The 21,877-nt window shown below is 42.4% G+C and overlaps 1 protein-coding gene across 1 annotated transcript in view; it reads right to left on the reverse strand.

Annotated features, from left to right (window-relative positions):
* Positions 1 to 17,069, reverse strand: part of LOC129823647 (protein FAM227A-like) — a 24,112-nt gene extending 7,043 nt beyond the window's left edge. Inside the window, exons 1-8 of the mRNA XM_055882515.1 lie at positions 16,985 to 17,069; positions 6,562 to 6,738; positions 6,204 to 6,271; positions 5,995 to 6,055; positions 5,732 to 5,832; positions 5,129 to 5,272; positions 959 to 1,057; positions 731 to 835 (exon numbers count right to left, since the gene is read on the reverse strand). Of these exons, the coding sequence (XP_055738490.1) occupies positions 731 to 835; positions 959 to 1,057; positions 5,129 to 5,272; positions 5,732 to 5,832; positions 5,995 to 6,055; positions 6,204 to 6,271; positions 6,562 to 6,682 (699 nt within the window). The 5' untranslated portion in view covers positions 6,683 to 6,738; positions 16,985 to 17,069. The remainder of the gene's footprint in view (positions 1 to 730; positions 836 to 958; positions 1,058 to 5,128; positions 5,273 to 5,731; positions 5,833 to 5,994; positions 6,056 to 6,203; positions 6,272 to 6,561; positions 6,739 to 16,984) is intronic.
* Positions 17,070 to 21,877: the final 4,808 nt, after the last annotated feature.

Raw genomic sequence — 21,877 nt, forward strand, 5'->3', positions numbered from 1 at the left:
CTGGTGCACTTCACAAAATAAATGGCATCATGAGGTAGGAAAATTATGTGGATATATTGAAGCAACATCTCAAGACATCAGTCAGGAAGTTAAAGCTTGATCACAAAGGGGTCTTCCAAATGACAATGACCCCAAGCATACTTCCTAAGGTGTGGCAAAATGGCTTAAGGACAACAAAGTCAAGGTATTGGAGTGGCCATCACAAAGCCCTGAGCTCAATCCTATAGAAAATGTGTGGGCAGAACTGAAAAAGCTTGTGCGAGCAAGGAGGCCTATAAACCAGCTCTGTCAAGAGTAATGGGCCAAAATTCACCCAACTTATTGTGGGAAGCTTGTGGAAGGCTACCTGAAACGTTTGACCCAAGTTAAACAATTTAAAGGCAATGCTACCAAAAACGAATTGAGTGTATGTAAACTTCTGACCCACTGGGAATGTGATGAAAGAAATAAAAGCTGAAATATATCATTCTCTCTAATATTATTCTGACATTTCACATTCTTTAAATAAAGTGTTGATCCTCACTGACCTAAGACAGGGAATTTTTACTAGGATTAAATCTCATGAATTGTGAAAAACTGAGTTTAAATGTATTTGGCTAAGGTGTATGTAAACTTCCGACTTCAACTGTACGTTTTATCTGTGAGTGCTCAGTTGAATCTTATAATATTTTATGTTATGTGCATGATCAATCTATCAACCTGCACGGGAGTAGAGAAATATAGGCATTACCCTGAGAAACCACTTGCCACTGCGTGATGTTAGACTCTGGGTCAGGATTCGGATGTAATTCTCTGCGATTCGTGCAAACAGGCTGTCCTGTATGCGTGCGTCTGGCTGGAGAGAAAAAACATGGCAGCCATTAATGTAACACCACTTGTGGTTTAAGTCTGTTGACAACTGCACTGCACTAGAGAATAAAAACATATGTGCATAAATGTGACTTTCTGTCAATGTCACCTGGAAGTGCTGTAGAAACAGCCACCAGAAGGAGTCGATGACAAAGTCCTCCATCATAGAAGAAGATAGGATGCTTTGGAACACTGCCTTGTACCTGGGCTACAGGACAGGATGGAGATGGAATGTTTCAAACATTAGTCAGATAATTATAATAGTTTGCTGACAATGTTGGAAATCATATTTGAAGTTCATGTTTATGAGCCATACTCTGTTTCCTTAGCCTGGTCCCAGATCTGTTTAACTACACATTTGGCATGACAAAAACCATAGTAGTTAGTTACAAAGACCAAACAGATCTGGAACCAGGTCAATGTTTCCTTTCTTCAAAGTGACTAATGAAAAACAAAAACACTGATCCCCCTACCAAATGAAGAAGACTACAGCATATGCCTTGTAGTCCAGCGGATAAGAACCAAATATACCCGAGAAGTAGAAAACTTGTTACACTAATACAAGGAACATTTTGTACATGAGTGGCCTCCTCTGGCTCCAGAGCCTCAAAAGCCCACTTCTTAAAAACATCACCTTAAGGAACATTTTAAAGATTGGAGGCAGTCTGGGAAGCATGTTAGTCAACCAGAGCGGCCATTTTAATAAAATGGCTGCCATTCGGATTTCCTGTTCGAAGGAAATAGGGTAAAATCATTCCAAACAATATCAAAATTACTTTGTAATCTTACCCACCCACTAAATAAATCCCACAGATAATATTGAGAATAATTCTGATCATAAAATACTTTTAACACCTTCATGGTGCTCCTATTGAGGTCATTTTGACAATAATCCAGTGGCAAAAATAATAATTGAATATGACAAAGCCACCAAATTCCACAAACAGCTGGGGCATGTCTAAATAAGTATTTTGGCTATAGTGTCAACACAGACTTTTCAATATGGCCACCAACCAGCTGCATGGGGCCATATTGGACTAGATTCAGTTAGCCATATCTGCATAAATATTTGGCAGGGGTGTAATGTACTTAAGTAAAAATAATTTAGTAGTCATTTGGGGGTATGTGTACTATACTTTACTATTTATATTTTTTGCCAACTTTTCCTTCACTACATTCCTAAAGAAAATATGTACTTTTACTCCATACATTTTCCCTGACACCAGAAAGTACTCGTTACATTTTGACAGGAAAATGGTCCAATTCACACACTTATCAAGAGAACATCCCTGGTCATCCCTGCTGCCTCTGATCTGGCGGACTCACTAAACACAAATGCTTCATTTGTAAATTATGTCTATGTTGGAGTGTGCCCATGCTATCGTCAATATAAGGAATTTGAAATGATTTATACTTTTACTTTTGATACTTAAGTATTTTTAAAACCAAATACTTTTACACTTTTACTCAAGTATTATTTTACTGAGTGACTTTCACTTTTATTTGAGTCCTTTTCTTTTAAAGGTATACTTTTACTCAACTGTGACAATTGAGTACTTTTTCCACCACTGATAATTGGTACATACAGCCAAATGATGGATTAAAATGTTTGACGGGGAAATGTTAAAAAAATAAAAACTTTAAAAATTGTCTGGAAAACACAATAAAATTGCCAAAAAGTTCCAGATATGCAAATCCTTTAAACGTTTAGTAAAAAAGTGGTGAAGTGGTGTTTTTTGTAATGTTTTCATGGCTAGTTACAAAACTTTACATGTAAACACTCTAAAATTAATTTGGGTGTTCCCTGAAGTCTACTTTTTGCAATGATATATAATATGATATTCTGTTTTGTGTACATTTGATGAATTGTGACAGGAAACCTGCCTAGTACACATCACTTTAGGAAAAATCACGTAGGAATGTATTATGTCCAGCAGAGAGACAGGTAACCCATTTTAACAAAATAATTTTATGAGGAGACCTTTCGGCCTTCAAACAAAGTAAGTAAAAGTCTAAACAAAGATGTTTAGCTATATTGCCACTGAGATTTAACCTATTATACACAGTGGTGTAGTGCTATTTTTTTAGGTGAGGGAGCGGAAAAAAAGAAAATGACATCATCAATTCTCAATCAACGTTTGCAGAGTAGCCTGTTGAATAATATCATTTTATATGCATGAAACACATCATTCAAATACAACGTCTGCCTATGCCTACACACATTGACTTGAATAAATGTTTGTACATTTAACATCTTCTTGAGTGATGTGAGTAAATACATTTCAGAGCAGATGTAACAAGCTACAGACTAGCCTACCTGTAGTGTTTCCATTGGGATTCTTAACCAATTTTTTAGCAGCCATACTGGAATTGACCGCCAGGGGGGTAATGGACAATCTGTGATGACAGTATAGCCACAAATACTTATTTAGACATGCCCTAGCTGTGTGTAAAATTTGGTCTCTATCACATAATCCACAATTTCCTCATGTAGCCGCTAGACTATGGTCATAATGACCTCAATATGACCACTATTAAGGTCTTAAGAGTACATTATGATTATTGTCTATATTATCTGTGGGGTTTATTTAGTGGATAGATAGTCATTCTGATATTGTTTGGAACGAATTTACCCTATTTTCTTCTAACAGGAAATTCGGATGGCAGACATTTTATTAAAATGGTCGCCCTGGTTGACTGACAGGCTTCCCAGACTGCCTCCAATCTATAAGATGTTCCTTAATAACCTGTCTAGGACTGGGGTTCCGCTTGCCAACAGCCAATGATATTGCAGGGCGCCAAATTCAATCAACAGAAATCTCATAATTAAATTTTCTTATTAGTATTAGACACCATTTTAACGATAAAATTCTCGTTAATCCAACCACAGTGTCCGATTTCAAAAAAGCTTTTCGGCGAAAGCAGAACATATCATTATGTTAGGTCAGCAACTAGTCACAGAAAGCATACAGCGATTTTCCAACCAAAGAGAGGAGTCACAAAAATCTGAAATATTGATAAAATTATTCACTAACCTTTGATATTCTTCATCAGATGACACTCCCGGGACAACATGTTACACAATACATGTATGTTTTGTTCGATCAAGTTCATATTTATATCCAAAAACCTCAGTTTACATTTGGCTTTGCCTCCAAAACATCCCGTGAATTTGCACAGAGCCACATCAAATCATAGAAATACTCATAATAAACATTGATAAAAGATACAAGTGTTATTCACAGATTTAAAGATATGCTTCTCCTTAATGCAACCGCTGTGTCAGATTTCAAAAAAAAATTACGGAAAAAGCAAACCATGCAATAATCTGAGTACGGCGCTCAGAGACCAACACAACCCAAGAAGATATCCGCCATGTTGGAGTCAACATAAGTCAGAAATAGCATTATAAATATTCCCTTACCTATGATGATCTTCGTCAGAATGCACTCCCAGGAATCCCAGTTCCACAATAAACGTTTGATTTGTACCATAAAGTTAATCATTCATGTCCAAATAGCTCCTTTTGTTAGCACGTTTGGTAAACAAATCCAAACTCACAACGCGTGTGCAAGTCCAGCGGAAAGTACAGACGAAAAGTCCAACAAGTTATATTACAGGTCGTAGAAACATGTCAAACGAAGTATAGAATCAATCTTTAGGATGTTTTTAACATAATTCTTCAATAATGTTCCAACCGGAGAATTCCTTTGTCTTCAGAAAAGCAAATGGAACAGAGCTCGCTCTCACGTGAAAGAGCGTCACGAGCTCAAAGCATTCTGCTAGACCTCTGACTCATTCCCCTCTCCTTCGGCCCCACTTCACAGTAGAAGCATCAGACAAGGTTCTAAAGACTGTTGACATCTGGTGGAAGCCTTAGGAAGTGCAACATGACCCATATCCCACTGTATCTTCAATAGGGAATGAGTTGAAAAACGACCAACCTCAGATTTCCCACTTCCTGGTTGGATTTTTTCTCTGGTTTTTCCCTGCCATATGAGGTCTGTTATACTCACAGACATCATTCAAACAGTTTTAGAAACTTCAGAGTGTTTTCTATCCAAATCTACTACTAATATGCATATATTAGCAACTGGGACTGAGTAGCAGGCCGTTTACTCTGGGCACGCTTTTCATCCAAACGTGAAAATGCTGCCCCCTATCCATAAGAAGTTATTAATGTATATAGTATTGGTGTACTAAGGTTGATACTCGTATCATAAAATGGAACAATTATTTCACCTATCCGCTGGACTATTGATACAGTGCTGTTTAGTACCTTGTCGGTGAGGTGTGGCTGTGCCCTCACTACGTGGGTAATGATGGTAGAGAAGGTGTTGCTGTGTGGCAGGGGCATGGGCATGTCGTCTCTGAACCCTGGGTACTGATACAGCTCCACCAGCTTGGGCATGCCCACTTCACGCTGAGGGTAAAAGAGAGAAAGCAGATAGATACACATTAAACCATCTCAGCGGGAAAGAAATGTGATTTCCCATGGCATCTTCTTCTGCCTGCTGGGATAACACACATTGCTATTTGAACACACACAAATGACCAACATAAAATCCCATTAGAATTCTCAGTTTAAACTTGGTATGCAGTATTGTCTCTTAATTCAAACAGAAACAAGTCTGTTGAATATGTAATTTACACGAGTTGAATGGGTCAGAAGAACCTATTCCAGTAATTACATTATGTATACAGGATAACAATGTGACCAACCAACTTCAGTGTTCTCAACGAGGACAGCTCTCACTGATTATGGATGATTATTGATCAAAATGACCATTTACATAATAGGCAATCACATTTGGGTTTCACAGGCGATACGTCACACCTCCTCAACACCATCCTCCTCCCTCTGTCAATTGTGAGCCCTGACCTTTTCAGCTGGCATGTTGCGCCGGCGATTCTGCAGCGATGTGGACGAGTCCTGCTGGGACGACAGCCGCGTGAACTTTGACCCCGCCCTGTCTTGTCTGTCTGGAGGGAGGGAGGAGAGATATCACATTATTACTTAACCCTGTATCAAACCATTAGACCATTGCTAAAATTCTGTTTCCCTTTTCCTATTCCTTGAAACTATAAAAAGACATAAGAATTGTTTGAAATGTCAAGAACCCATAAGAAACCATGTGTCCAAACCTTTGCCCTCTGTGATAGCAGCTAGGTGAGTATGTAGCGTCTGTCCGCAGTCATAACCCATCTGAAAAACACAGCTTCCACGTAATGATACAAAGACTATACTATGAGGTGTGTGTGTGTGTGTGTGTGTGTGTGTGTGTGTGTGTGTGTGTGTGTGTGTGTGTGTGTGTGCGTGTGCGTGTGTGTGTGTGTGCGTGCCCTACACTCACAGAGCTGAAGAGGGGAGGCAAACGGGCAATCCTTGCACTGAGGGTCCCTATTGAACCCACCAAACAGGCTGTCACACCCCCGTAAAGGACAAACAGAAATTCACACTGTATTATTTCAATATTTATCAGTCATATCATAACGTAACAATGAGGTAATTGGAGAGAAGTGTGTGGGACATTGAGGAACACTAATGTACATCACCATGATTGTGTAAACTATTTCACTTAGGCCTACTGAATGGGGACACTGCATGTTTTCAATAGGCTAGGCTATTGCCTGCCTAACATTAGCTGAGTTTAGTCCACGATATGATACAGGGATCTAAATTAGAGCTACCCGAACTTGTGAAAAGGATACAGGCAGGAGTGCGTGAGGACTCTTGTAGACTCTCCTTCTTGCTTCGCGCAGTGACAGGGTTCTCGCTCACGTCCTCCTGGTACACCACAATGGGTGTGGACTGCTCACTGATATCCGCCATTGTTGACCTCTGCCACTACCGCAACTGCCCCCTCAGCAACAAACCTAGGGACACGGCTGGTGCATAGCGTCATTTTAAGTTCTCAATAAATTCCAAAGCCTATCAAACCCTCTCTATAAGCCTATATCAACACAGCAGGAAAAACAGCATGACATTGACATTTCTTACATTTTGATCACAGCAAAAGGAAGGCAACGTTGCCACTACCTTGCTCTCCAACCAAGGAGCATGAATTGAGGAGCAAACTGAATCAGACAAAAAGGAAATACATTGGAGGCCAGTGGGAATTAATAAAAGTGCTTCTTTATTGATAAAACGAGCGCATTTTGGCCTTTCATCCTTCAGCCTTCATTGGTATTTACAGAAGGAATATGAAGGTGTATTTTATTTCAAATGACCTCCTACGGCTTCCAATAGGTCATGCTATGTCTATAAACAACTGGTCAGATTTTGCAACCCAATCACATAGTTTTATTTTGTATTCCCATTGTGATTGATCCTTGAACCCATATGAGGCCATTTTGATATTAGTATTTTATGCATCAACCAATGGAGGTCACGTTTGTTATGGGTGCAAGGTGGCACGTTGATGCTATCTGTTGGTAAATGTTCATTACTGCAACACCAGTGTTTAACCAGTGTACTGCATATACCCTTGCAATGTGCTGACACAACTGGTTACTTGCATCAGTGACACTGTCTCGTCATTTAACATCCAAACATGACCACCGCAAATCAGAGCAAACTGTTTGGGTTTACAAAAAATTCAACTGAGTAAAATATTGCCGGATTTCACCTTAACTACAGTGAGTTTGCTAGTTAGCAATTAGCTTCAGTGTTGTTATCATCAGATAGACATGGCTGCTAACATTCCCCCTCCCGCCATTATGAAGCTCAGCAGAGATTGGAGCACGAACTGGGATGCGTCCAGAAGAGAATGGGAGGACTATGCACCAGCTACTGGACTTCTGGAAAATGATGATGATGCAGTGGCTGCCACTTTGAGGACTATAATGGCCACTGAATCTTGACATCTATACAACCACAACCTGAACCTAACAGCAGCTCAGCAAGGTAACACAACAGCTATTATTGATGCTCTTGAACACAACTTTAAACCAGCAAAGAATGTTATCTATGAGTGTTATGTTTTTGGCTGTTGTAAACAGAAGGATGGGGAGTCCATTTACAGCTTTGTCACCAGGCTAAGGGAAAAGGCAGCTACATGTGAATATGGTGCGTTAAGAGACAAACTGATCAGTGATAAGATAGTGCTTGGCATAGCTGATGAAGGCACGTGCAGACGTTTGCAGAGAGCACGGGACCTGACACTGGTCTTGGCAGTGGAGACATGCCGTGCGGCAAAGATTACTCTTATACGGATGAGGTCCATGGTGTTCGAAAGGTAGCATATGGACAATGTCAATGCTACATTCAGGCAGCCAGCTAAGAAATTCCCCTTTGCCACAGCTAATGCTAATACTATATTGTGGCATTTCTCACAGATGTGGAAAAGAACACTGCACAACCTATGGGAAAATGTGTAAAATCCTGTGGCACAGCTAATCACTTTGAAAGGGTCTGCATGAAGAGCAAGAGAAAGGAGGGTAAAGTGCACTCCATTGAAACAGACACAGATGAAGGGAACAACAGCACTGAGAACCACAACAATGCCAGCTAGATTCTGAGGCCACATGCCTTAAAGACAAAAGGAGGCTTGCGCCCAGAGACAAACAAACACAGAGTAGCACCAAGCTGAAACTGTATTCAGGCCAGCTGATGACCTGTTTAGGCCTGTGTGTGACAGAGTGTGATGTGCTTTGCCAGAAACACACCCTTAAGTTTGAAATAGTTGAGGCTAGTCAACAGCCATTACTGTCAGGGTCAACATGTAAGCACCTCGGGCTTATTCACTTCACCATCCCAGCAGACCTTAACACTATAGACAAAGTCCAGGCTGGGCCTCTAAGCAAAGAGACACTCCAAAGCAAATACCATAATGTCTTCAATGCACCGGTCTAGTCAGTTCCCGGGAAAAGTACACTTTGAGTTGGATGCAGCAATCTAGCCAGTTCAGTGTGCACCTCGCAAAGTACCAGCTGTCCTGAAAGCAGCTGTGAAGGCTCAGCTCGACAAATATGAAGCAGATGGCCACATCTGTCACCGGGCCTACAGACTGGATTAGTAATATGGTTATCTTCAAGAAACCAGACAAGCTACAGCTATGCATTGATACTTAACGCGTCAACCGGGCTCTGCGATATTCATATTACATTATGCCCAAGTTCTTTACAAGTTCCCGGAGGCCAGTCTTCACGCTCGTGGACGCCAGAGTTGCCTTCCTGCAGTGCAAACTCGACGAGACCACCTTTTGGACACCCTGGGGTAGGAAGTGGTGGTTGAAGCTCCCGTCTTGTGTCTCCTTGGATCCAGATGTGTATTAGTGGAAAACGCACAAGCTGCTGGTTGGACTCAGTGGCGTGGAACTCCTAGTAGATGACATCATCGTAGTGGGCTGTGGGGACAATGTTGAGGTGGCCGACCATGACCATGACTCCAAGCTGCTGGCCCTGATGGACAGATGCAGACAGGTCAAGCTAAGGCGAAGCATAAAAAATCTTCAGTTAAAAGTGCTAGAGGTCCGCTTTCACAGGCACATCTTGTCCTCCATCTGATTGATTCAGAGAATGTGAAGGCTGTCTTGGACATGCCACCCCACCCATCTGACGTGAGTCAGTGCAGTGCAGAACTTCGTCGGATTTGTCACCTACCTAGTCAAGTTCCTGCCACGGCTCCCTGAGGTTTCAAAGCAACTAAAGAGGCTCATGGACAAGGACACCATCGGCATTGGCTTCCAAAACACAACACAGCGGTGAGGAAAATAAAGTAACTGATCACCCAGACACCTGTCCTGCGATACTACGATGTGTAAAAACCTGTCACGATTCAGAGTGACTCGAGCCAGTATGGACTGGGCTGTTGCGACAGGTAGCCGAGCAGTTAAGAGCATCGGGCCAGTTACCAAAAGGTCGCTGGATCAAATTCCTGAGATGGCAAGGTGGAAAAATCTGCAGTTCTGCCCTTGAGCAAGGCAGTTAATCCCCAACACCAACTGCTCCCCGTATGCCGATGATGAGGATGTGGATTAACGCAGCCCCACACATGTGTCTGATTCAGAGGGGTTGGGTTAAAAAAGTTGTGCAACTGACTAGGTATCCCCCCATTCCTCTTCCCTTCATGCAGGAGGGCCAGCCTGTGCCATTCGCCTCTAGGGCACTCACTGCGGTCATCCCCCTCTTCAAAGGGAGACACTCTATACCCAAACTGCTACAGACCTATATCTGCCTATACCTGCCTTTCTAAGGTCTTCCAAAGCCAAGTTAACAAACAGATCACCGACCATTTCGAATCCCACCGTACTTTCTCCGCTATGCAATCTGGTTTCCGAGGTGGTCATGGGTGCACCTCAGCCATGCTCAAGGTCCTAAACAATATCATAACCGCCATCGATAAGAGACAATACTGTGCAGCTGTATTCATCAACCTGGCCAAGGCTTTCGACTCTGTCAATCACCACATTCTTATCGGCAGACTCAACAGCCTTGGTTTCTCAATTGACTGCCTCACCTGGTTCACCAACTACTTCTCAGACAGAGTTCAGTGTGTCAAATCGGAGGGCCTGTTGTCCGGACCTCTGGCAGTCTCTATGGGGGTGCCACAGGGTTCAATCCTCGGGCCGACTCTTTTCCCTGTATACATCAATGATGTTGCTCTTGCTGCTGGTGATTCTCTGATCCACCTCTACGCAGATGACACCATGCTGTATACTTCTGGACCTTCTTTGGACACTGTGTTAACTAACCTCCAGACGAGCTTCAATGCCATACAACTCTCCTTCCGTGGCCTCCAACTGCTCTTAAATGCAAGTAAAACTAAAGCATGCTCTTCAATCGATCACTGCCCACACCTGCCCGCCCATCCAGCATCACTAATCTGGACGGTTCTGACTTAGAATATGTGGACAACTACAAACACCTAGGTGTCTGGTTAGACTGTAAACTCTCCTTCCAGACTCACATTAAGCATCTCCAATCCAAAATGAAATCTAGAATCGGTTTCCTATTTCGCAACAAAGCATCCTTCACTCATGCTGCCAAACATACCCTCATAAAACTGAATATCCTACCGATCCTTGACTTCGACGATGTCATTTACAAAATAGCCTCCAACACTCTACTCAGCAAATTGGATGCAGTCTATCACAGTGCCATCCGTTTTGTCACCAAAGCCCCATACACTACCCACAACTGCAACCTGTACGCTCTCGTTGGCTGGCCCTCGCTTCATATTCGTCGCCAAACCCACTGGCTCCAGGTCATCTATAAGTCTTTGCTAGGTAAAGCCCTGCCTTACCTCAGCTCACTGGTCACGATAGCAGCACCCACACGTAGCATGCACTCCAGCAGGTATATTTCACTGGTCACCCTCAAATCCAATTCCTCCTTTGGCCGCCTTTCCTTCCAGTTCTCTGCTGCCAATGACTGGAACGAACTGCAAAAATCACTGAAGCTGGGGACTCATATCTCCCTCATTAACTTTAAGCACCAGCTGTCAGAGCAGCTCACAGATCACTGCACATGCACATAGCCCATCTGTAAATAGCCCAGCCAACTCCCTCATCCCCATACTGTAGTTTATTTTGCTCCTTTGCACCCCAGTATCTCTACCTGCACACTCATCTTCTGCACATCTATCACTCCAGTGTTTATTTGCTATATTGTAATTATGTTGTCACTATGGCATATTTATTGCCTTACCTCCCTTATCCTACCTCATTTGCACACACCGTATATAGACTTTTTAAAATTTTATTATTGACTGTATGTTTGTTTATTCCTGTAATAGTGCCTGTGTGTAGCTGGTGTAGAGGAGTCAGGCGCAGGACAGCAGATATGAGTAATAAACCTAATTTACTCAAATATACCCAAATACAACACAATAAATCGAGCCCACAACAACGGACCGTATTACAAACAAACAATCACTCACAAACAACCATGGGGGAACAGAGGGTTAAATAATTAACAAGTAATTGTCACGCCCTGACCTGAGATATCTCTATTTTCTTTACAAAATAGGTTAGGTTAGGTCAGGGTGTGACTAGGGTGGGTACGTTAGGTTTTGTATTGTCTAGGATTTTTTGTATGTCTAGGGTGGCCTGATAAGGTTCCCAATCAGAGGCAGCTGTTAAGCGTTGCGGGTCATATTTAGGTAGCCATTTTCCCTTTGGTGTTCATGGGTTCTTGTCTATGTGTAGTTGCCTGTCAGCACTCGTTTTGTATAGCTTCACATGTCCTTTTGTTATTTTGGTTCGTTTGTTCAGTGTTCGTTCTTATTATAATAAAGAATGTACGCACACGACGCTGCGCCTTGGTCCGATTCATACGACGAACGTGACAGTAATTGGGAGATTGAAACCAGGTGTGTAAGACAAGGACAAAACAAATGGAAAATGAAAAGTGGATCGGCAATGGCTAGAAGGCCGGTGACATCGACCACCGAACGCCGCCCGAACAAGGAGAGGGACCGACTTTGGCGGAAGTGGTGACAATTCCATGTGTAACTCTGTGTTGTTGTTTGTGTTGCACTGCTTTGCTTTATCTTGGCCAGGTCGCAGTTGTAAATGAGAACTCGTTCTCAACTGGCCTACCTGGTTAAATAAAGGTGAAATATAAAAATTTAAAAAAACTCCAACACAGCAGACTTATGCTCAGTTAGAGGAGTGCCTCAGCATTGTGTTTTAATGCGCTTCCACCACTACCTGTACGGGTGCGACAACATCACAGCAGAGACAGATCACAAGCACCTTGTTGCTATATTCAGCAAGGCTCTCCTGAACGCCCCAAAATGACTGCAGAACATGCTACTGGCCCTACAAAACTACAACCTCAAGGTGGTGTATAAGCCAGGGCCGGAGATGTATGCGAGTGACAGGCTCAGCAGGGCTACTGCATCAGACACACACACACGCTCCATGCATGAACAACACGCAGCGTGCAGCTTACAAACAGAGCAAGTGGATGTTGAACACATCAACCAGGCTGACTACCTCAATGTTACGGACCATCGCCTTATACAAATCAGACAGGACACAGACAGGGACGAGCAACTCCAGGCATTGAGGTCTGTGATTCTGATGGGCTGGCCAGAATGCAAGGAAGAAACTGCTCTAGCCATCAGAGAATATTGGCCAGTCAGAGAAGAGCTCATTGTTCAAAATGAGGTGCTATTCAAAGGTCAAAGAGTCGATATCCCCCGGTCCCTGCGCCCTGAGATGCTGGCGTGTGTGCACTCAAGTCACATTGGGGGTAAGGCCTGTTACAAACAAGCATGTGACACACTGTATTGGCCAGGAATGCAGAGTGAAATAAAGGACTATGTCAGCAAATGCACAATCTGCAATGTACACCCTATTGAGCAACAGAGAGAGACAATAATGTCCCACGAGCTACTGATGCAACCCTGGCAGATAGTAAGTCTAGATCTCTTTCAGCACAGAGGCAAATACTTCCCTGTTAGCTGATCATTACTCAGCAGAGTAAACAATCAAGCGCTCAGTTTGCCCACTATGCCCAGGCAGATGAGGTCATCTCAGATAATGGAACCCAATTCGCTTGCTTTGTGTTCTGGAAATTTGCTGCAGAATGGGAATTCATGCACCTCCTTGCCACGACACCCAAAAGCTCATTGGAAGGCCGAGTCGGTGGTCAAAATCGCAAAGAACCTCTGCAAAAACACGGATGCCTGAAAAGCAGTTATACAGTGACGCAATACACCAGCGGAAGGCATGGATAGCCAACCTAATCTCATAGTTTCACATCAGAATTTGCTGTAATTGGATGAATGTTGATTTTTGACCAATTAATTCCACGTGGCTATAGGGTTAATTCCACGTGGCTACAGGGTTAATTCTGTGTGGTTACAGAGTTAATTCTGTGTGGTTACAGGGTTAATTCTGTGTGGTTACAGGGTTAATTCTGTGTGGTTACAGGGTTAAAACAGAAACAACTCAAAGGTTGAGGTTTTAATTCTGAGTGGTTAATGTTAGGGCTATAGTTTGGTGAAGGCTTAAAACTAAATAATTAAAAACAATGCGCTGTTTCCATTAAACATCCTCAAGTAGTCTCCCAGCTTGCTAGAGAATTGTGAACTGCCTTGTTTGAGCCCAGTACCGTGCCAACATAAAAATACAAAAATTGGGGAGCGTCGACAAAGGCATATATCAACGGCTCTTTCTTGTGACCAGCCTGGGATAGCAGGCCGGCTAAGCGCTTAAAAGCATCTCTATACCAGGGGACCAGACAGGCCTCTGGAGACTCTGAAAGTTGCACCACACTTCTACTTGGTCGAAGTGAATGGATCATTGTACCGTCATAACAGGGTTAATCTCTTGGTTGCTGAGCTAACACCTACTCAGAACCCCGACGGTCATAGGTGTCGCATGACAAATGACGGACACCCAGCAAGTCACATCGGGCATGAGGCACTGGGCGAAGAACCAGCAGATCACAGGGCGGCAGCTCCCTCTACCAATCAACACTCCCCTCAGACTGTCAGGTGACATGCCTGTGCATGATCCCCAGAGTCCTGACAGAACAGCCCCCAGTCTTTTCATGCTGTGGACGGCTGTCCCAGCCATCTAAGATACTTAGTCTGTAGGTTTCCTATATGGACTGTTGACAGAGTAAAAAAATATATAATAAATAAAAAAAAATTAAAAGACAAGAAGACAGAATGCACTGAGTATCTTTACTGAAGACTTGACTATCATTTAAAAAAGGGAAAAGTGAAGAGACTGAGACAAATGGACTCAATATCATAATTTGTTGTTCATTTTATATCTGAAAAAGCCCAAACCTTTCATGTTGGATATTAATACTAGGTTTGTTGTGTTAGTGAATAGACAATCCCCTGTCCTTTTTCTAAAAGGGAAGACTTTATGGGTGTAAGATGGCACGTTGATGCCATCTGTTGGTAAATGTTTATCACTGCACCACCCAGTGTTTTACCAGTGTACTTCATATACCTGGATGTATTGAAATGTGCTGAACAAGACTGATTCCTCGCATCCACGACCGGCCTGCTCATTAGGCATGACTAGGCGGCCGCCTATGGCGGAAGATTGACGAAGGCGGCATTTTCTGAGCTAAACTGACCTAGTCACACCTCCAAAAACAACTCATAAAACCTCATAATTCTGCCCCTAAACAATGACAATTTTTAGGTGAGTGTTAATGCTGCCATGTGATAAGCTGTGCCCACTTTGTCAAAGGCAGGGGCCTTTGCGCGCGCTACCCAGCGCGCTTCTCCAGGGTGCTGTTGGAGAGACGCATCGCTGCGGCACTCTACCAACATTCCCTCAAAGAATGATCTAATCTAAATCATGTAGCAGATATGGGATATGGTAGAAAGAGTATGTGGCCTTTTATGAAGCCTACAGAATGGAGATAAAATGTATGACAATGTAATGAGATGGGACACTTTCCTACATCAGGTTTCTCCGATCAACTAGCCTAACCTAAATGGCGCCAAATCAAATAAAAAATGTCATGTTAACAAACAACATATCCTAAAAACCGGACAGGTCAAATTAAAATGGACAATATGGAATGGACAATCACAACTGTTCTCCAGGAGTTTCACCCCATTGTCATGATCAGTGGTTTCAAGTTTCTATCTGTCAATTTTTGACAAGCTGCATTTCCCGCTGTGTAAACACATTGCAAATAGGCTCACGATAACTGCTGATGAAGTTGGATAGCTGATATTCAGAGCTTAAATAGCCACATTGATTCATAACAGAAATCAGGATTAGTAAATCCAATGACACTACCTGTTTTAGAAACGGCGGGACTACCACATGGATCAGCATTTATAAAATTCCATTGCAGGCTGACATGGTAGGCTACACACCAGTAAACACAAGCGGACTTTTTTATTTGTGTTTTACAAACGGTACCACATACATGGGCGTTCAAAACATTTCATTTCAGGCAACAGTGTAGGTAGGCTACACCTCAGGAAGCACATACCAACACCCTTTGCATGTTTTTTTTAATGCAATCCGGACGGGCCACATCCACGGACATTGGTCCGGCATGGACCAAATCTGAACCAATCATAGATGTCTAGGTTTGGTTCAGATTTTGTCGGGTCTGGACCAGCCTTGATTTGGCCCAGACATAGACGTCGATAAATTACGTATTGTAACGACCCTGGGTTTATAAGCGCGGAAATCGACTCTGCCGCTTGAGCATGCTTTTGCGCCACAGTCGATAGCGCGCCGGACCTCGGGCTAGGAGGTCGAGGGTTCGAGACCTGCTCCCTGCTGTTTCATTACAGTATTTTCAACTTTAATTCAGAACCAAAAATGAGCCTGATTTCAACATCCGGAAATTAAGTATTTTCAACCTTCATTCAGAACCGATAATGATTTCAATATTCTGAAAAAACTTTTTTTTCAACGTCCTAGAAAATATTAATTTTAAGCATAAGTATTTTCCCCATTCATTCAGCACCTTCATTCAGCACCTAAATTGAACCTAACTTCAACGCCTGGAACATTTTAAACATCTTTTCAACATAATTTTGAAAAAAACGGAAAGGACCAGCACTGCTCGGGTCATTTAATGCTGCACTCAAAACAACTGGGAACTAGGAAATCTCGACCTCTGACTTCAGCGTATTCAAGACAACTGGGAACTCTATTTTTCAGTGATCTTCAGGTCAGAAAGTCGGAGCTAAAGAAAGATGCCAGAGTAACTCCGACTTTCTGACCTGAAGATCACTGACACCATTATTTGACCTCGTTTTTTTAAGAGTTCCCAGTTACCCTGAGAGCAGCATATATGTGGTTAGCTGATACGTAAAATACCTATCCAGGCGTTGCAAAATCTGGCAGGTGTCAGCAATGCCTGCGCAAAGGAACGCGTCAATAATGTGATTAGCTGATATAAAATACCTGTCTCCCAAAACCTCAATTTCTGTCTATCTGTATAAAAAAATCCAGATAGACTATAAAAAGTGACAAAATGCGGTAGTGTTCTAGTGTCCTCTAAGAGTTTTGGAATTTCCTCTTCCTTTTTTTTTGTTACCACGCAATGTGCAACTTATTCTATTAAAGTATAATGGACGCCTATTTTGGACAGCAAATCTAGGAAGAAAAACTACTGTCTAATCACATGAGGTGCTGAAAGCCTTATATCTCTCCATTGACGAAGTGTTTGATTAGAAGTTACCTACGTCAATTTGCCTGGCTGTACAACCCCGTCCAGTCGTCCTGTCCCCTCGTACTGAAATTCACGCAGCTCTGTGTGTGGAATTCAAGAGCGCGTTACCGAGGAAACCCTGTGACGCCATCCAACAAATATTGCAGACAAAGACAGGCCTATTAGTCTAAATACTCTACTAACATAAAAGCTGTTAGAATTATAAGTGTATGTATGTCCCTTAAGGTCCCTGTATAATGTGATATTGTACCCCTTAGCACAATTGTCCGTTGTGTATTATTCATATATACTTGTGTTCCCACATGTACTTCCTGTATTGATTTGTTGTTAATCATATATATTTTTTTTTATTAACTTTTTTTTTTAAATAAAAATTAAAAGACAGGCCTACTAGTAACCAGAGCAATGATTGTATATGAACCAGAGTCTTGTATTTAGAGAGTTGGGGCAATGCAGTTTCTACAGGTATTTACATGACACTTAAACATTATATTGCGGCCATGTTAGCTCCTCATTAAAATTACATGGGAATAAAATAAATGTAAACTATAAAACGGAATGTCTAGACTGAGCATTATGATGTGTTTACATGACACTAACTACAACAATCTATGGTAGCCATGTTAGCTTCCCATTAAGCACAATAGATGCGGTAAAGAGCTCAATAGAGTTTGACCAAAAGTAAGAAAATACCATGGAAACCCGTGGGGGAAAGATCCCGAGTCTCCTCATTGGCTCCCAGCAAAACTAGCCTACATTTAGGCTATTGTTTATGCACTGAGTGTGCAAAACATTAGGACTTGGTCTTTCCATGACACAGACATAGAATCCAGGTGAAAGCCATGATCCCTTACTGATGTCACCTGTTAAATCCAGTTCAGTCAGTGTAGATCAGGGGTCTCCAACCTTTTCTAACACGAGAGCATTTTTTTTTTTAAATGAAACATTGCAAGCTATATATTTTTTTATATAGCACTCTAATAAAATGAAATCAAATTGTATTAGTCAAGTGCGCAGAATACAACAGTGAAGTGCTTACTTACGAGCCCCTAACCAACAGTGCAGTTTCAAAAAATACGGATAAGAGATAACAGTAACAAGTAATTAAAGAGCAGCAGTAAAAAAAAAAATGCTTTTTTAAGCCAATAGTGGCTAACCAGGGTTGGGATAATGTGACGTGGCTTTGATTGGATAGTAGCCGGGAGCTTTATGTTTATGACAGTTTGCAATGGAACACATGAAAAAATGCATGTACTTTCAGGATTGATTGGCGAGCTACTCATAAGTGGGCTGCGAGCTACTGGTAGATTGCGATTTACTAGTAGAAGACCCCTAGTGTAAATGAAGGGGAGGAGACAGGTTAAAGATGGATTTCTAAGCCTAGAAACAATTGAGAAATGTATTGTGCATGTTTGCCATTCAGAGGGTGAATCGACAAGACAAAATTGCCTTTGAATGGGGTATGGTAGTAGGTGCCAGGCGCACCAGTTTGAATGTGTCAAGAACTGCAACACTGCTAGGTTTTTCACGCTCAACAGTTTTCTGTGTGTATCAAGAACGGTCCACCACCCAAAGGACATCCAGCCAACTTAACACAACAGTGGGAAGCATTGGAGTCAACATGGGCCAGCATCTGTGGAATGCTTTCGACACCTTGTAGTTCATGTACCAACGAATTGAGGCTGTTCTGAGGGCAAAATGTGTTCCCAATATTTTGTACACTCAGTGTATGTGTATGTCCTCCTATGTTGAGGTAAAAAGTATAATGCTTGTATGGGTGTCAACCTCAACACATGTTCATGTAATCGTTACCAATCAACTGGATTAAGTTAAATATGACTTTGACTACCACCACCAATTTCTGTTTGCTAGCTATGCTAACCAGTTTACAGTATAGGAACGGGAGTTAGCATTTAGCAGTCACTTCTTCTCAAACTGAAAAGGGACAACTTCTACATGTTATGCAGGGAAAACAGTCAAATAAATCAAAATTCGACTAAAGTAACCACATTATGGACCTGTTGAATGTGGGCCATGGACTCTACTGCATTTATACATGGGAAATATATTTTATATTACAATGCTATGTAACTGAATGTGTAGAATTAACACAATATTCCAAATTCAAAAAATTTGCATAACTCTAAATATATGTCTCTGCTGGTAACTAACCCCAGCTTGTCTGTGCAACAAAGCTATTTCCCATATCCCCTCACCAATAAAAGTGAAGATTGATATATGTCTCACACCTAAAGGCAATCTATAACCTAGTATTTTAATTACTGCATTATTATAATTTTACCCTATAATTTTGTTCTACAATAGCCAAATGTACTCCCCTCCCCCTCACAAATTGTGAAAACAAATTACTTTATTGCTTGAAGTTGAATATTATACTGAACAATAATATAAATGCAACATGGAACAATTTCAACGATTATAGTTCATATAAGGATTCAGTCAATTGAAATGAATTCATTAGGCCCTAATCTATGGAGCTCACATGACTGGGCAGGGGCGTAGCCATGGGTGGGCCTTGGAGGGCATAGACCCACCCACTGGGTAGCCAGGCCCAGCCAATCAGAATACATTTTTCCTCACAAAAGGCCTTTATTACAGACAGAAATATTCCTCAGTTTCATCAGCTGTCTGGGTGGCTGGTCTCAGATGGTCTTGCAGGTGAAGAAGCCGGATGTGGAGGTCATGGGCTGGCGTGATTACTCGTGGCCTGCGGTTGTGAGGCCAGTTGGACGTACTGCCAAATTCTCTAAAATAACATTGGAGGGGGCTTATGGTAGAGAAATTAACATTCTATTATCTGGCAACAGCTCTGGTGGACATTCCTGCAATCAGCATGTCAATTGCACGCTCCCTCAAAACTATTCCATGCATCGTGCCGACAGAGATAAACACCTCTATGGGAAGAGGAAGGGCAGGGGGATATGCTTTATGATTAACAACCCATGTGTCATGATCGTTGTAGTGAGGAGACCAAAGCGCAGCGTGATGTGAATACATACTTTTAATGAAAGACGAATAAACACAAAGAACACGAAGAACACTAAACAAACTAACAAAATAACAAAATAACAAAACGAATGTGACTGCTATAAACAAACAGTGCATACATGCAACTTCACAAAGACAATAACCCACAAACCAAACTAGAAAATGGAAACCTAAATAGGATCCCCAATCAGAGACAACGATCAACAGCTGCCTCTCAATTGGGAACCAATCTAGGCCTCCATAGACCTACATATGTCTATACTAGACACACACACCTTGACATACAAAAAACCTTAGACAAGACAAAAACACACACATACCACCCTTGTCACACCCTGACCTAACCAAAATAAATAAAGAAAACAAAGAATACTAAGGTCAGGGCGTGACACCATGGTGCGATCATAAAAACACACAGGAACTCGAGTCCTTCTGCTCACCTGACCTAGAATTCCTTACAATAAAATGCCGGCCAGTTTACCTACCAAGATAATTCTCGTCAGTTATAGTCACAGCTGTGTACATCCCCCCTCAAGTGAACACCAAGACGGCCGTCAAGGAACTTCACTTGACTCTATGTAAACTATGTAGAATGCATTTATTGTAGCTGTGGATTTTAACAAAGCAAATTTCAGCTCAATGTTACCTAAATTTTATCAGCAGATTGATTGCACGACACGTAGGGCAAATACTCTCGAACACTGCTACTCTGACTTCCACGATGCATACAAAACCCTCCCCCGCCCTCCCTTCAGCAAATCCGACCACGATGCCATCTTGCTCGGCCCGACTTATAGGCAGAAACTCAAACAGGATGTACCAGTGACGAGAACCATTCAACGCTGGACTGACCAATCGGAAGCCACGCTCCAAGATTGTTTTGATCACGCGGACTGGAATATGTTCCAGTCAGGCTCAGAGAATGACATTGATCTATATGCTGGCTCGGTGAGTGCGTTTACAAATAGGTGCATTGGCGATGTCGTAACCACTGTGACTATTAAAACCTATCCTAACCAGAAACTGTGGATAGATGGCGGCATTCACAAAAAACTGAACGCGCGATCCACAGCATTTAACCATGGAAAGAGGTCTGGCGATATGGCTGAATATAAACAGTGTAGTTATTCCCTCCGCAAGGCAATCAAAGAAGCGAAATCCCAGTACAGGGACAAGGTGGAGTTGCAATTGAACGGCTCAGACACGAGACGTATGTGGCAGGGTCTACAGGAAATCACGGACTACAAAAATAAAAACAGCCACGTTATAGACACCGACGTCATGCTACCAGACAAACTAAACACCTCCTTTCCCCCACTTTGAGGATAATACAGTGCCACCGTCGTGGCTCGCTAACACAGTCTGCGGCCACCCCATCTTCTTCTCAGTGACTGACGTGAGTAAAACATTTAAACATGTTAACCCTCGCAAGGCTGCTGAACCAGACGGCATCCCTAGCCACGTACTCAGAGCACGCGCAGACCAGCTGGCTGGTGTGTTTACGGACATATTTAATCACTCCCTATCCGAGTCTGTTGTCCCGAGATGCTTCAAGATGGCCACCATTGTTCTTGTACCCAAGAAGGCAAAGATAACTGAACTAAATGACCACCGCACTGTTAGCACTCACTTCTGTCATCAGGAAGTGCTTTGAGAGGCTAGTCAAGGATCATATCACCGCCACCTTACCGGCCACCCTAGACCCACTTCAGTTTGCATACCGCCCCAACAGGTCCACAGATGACGCAATCGCCATCGCACTGCACACTGCCCTATCCCTTCTGGACCAAAAATATACCTATGTAAGAATGCTCTTCATTGACTACAGCTCAGCATTCAACACCACAGTACCCTCCAAGCTCATCATCAAGCTGGAGGCCCTGGGTCTCAACCCCGC

The sequence above is a fragment of the Salvelinus fontinalis genome, chromosome 26 (assembly GCF_029448725.1).
Source record: "Salvelinus fontinalis isolate EN_2023a chromosome 26, ASM2944872v1, whole genome shotgun sequence".
Taxonomy (NCBI): domain Eukaryota; kingdom Metazoa; phylum Chordata; class Actinopteri; order Salmoniformes; family Salmonidae; genus Salvelinus; species Salvelinus fontinalis.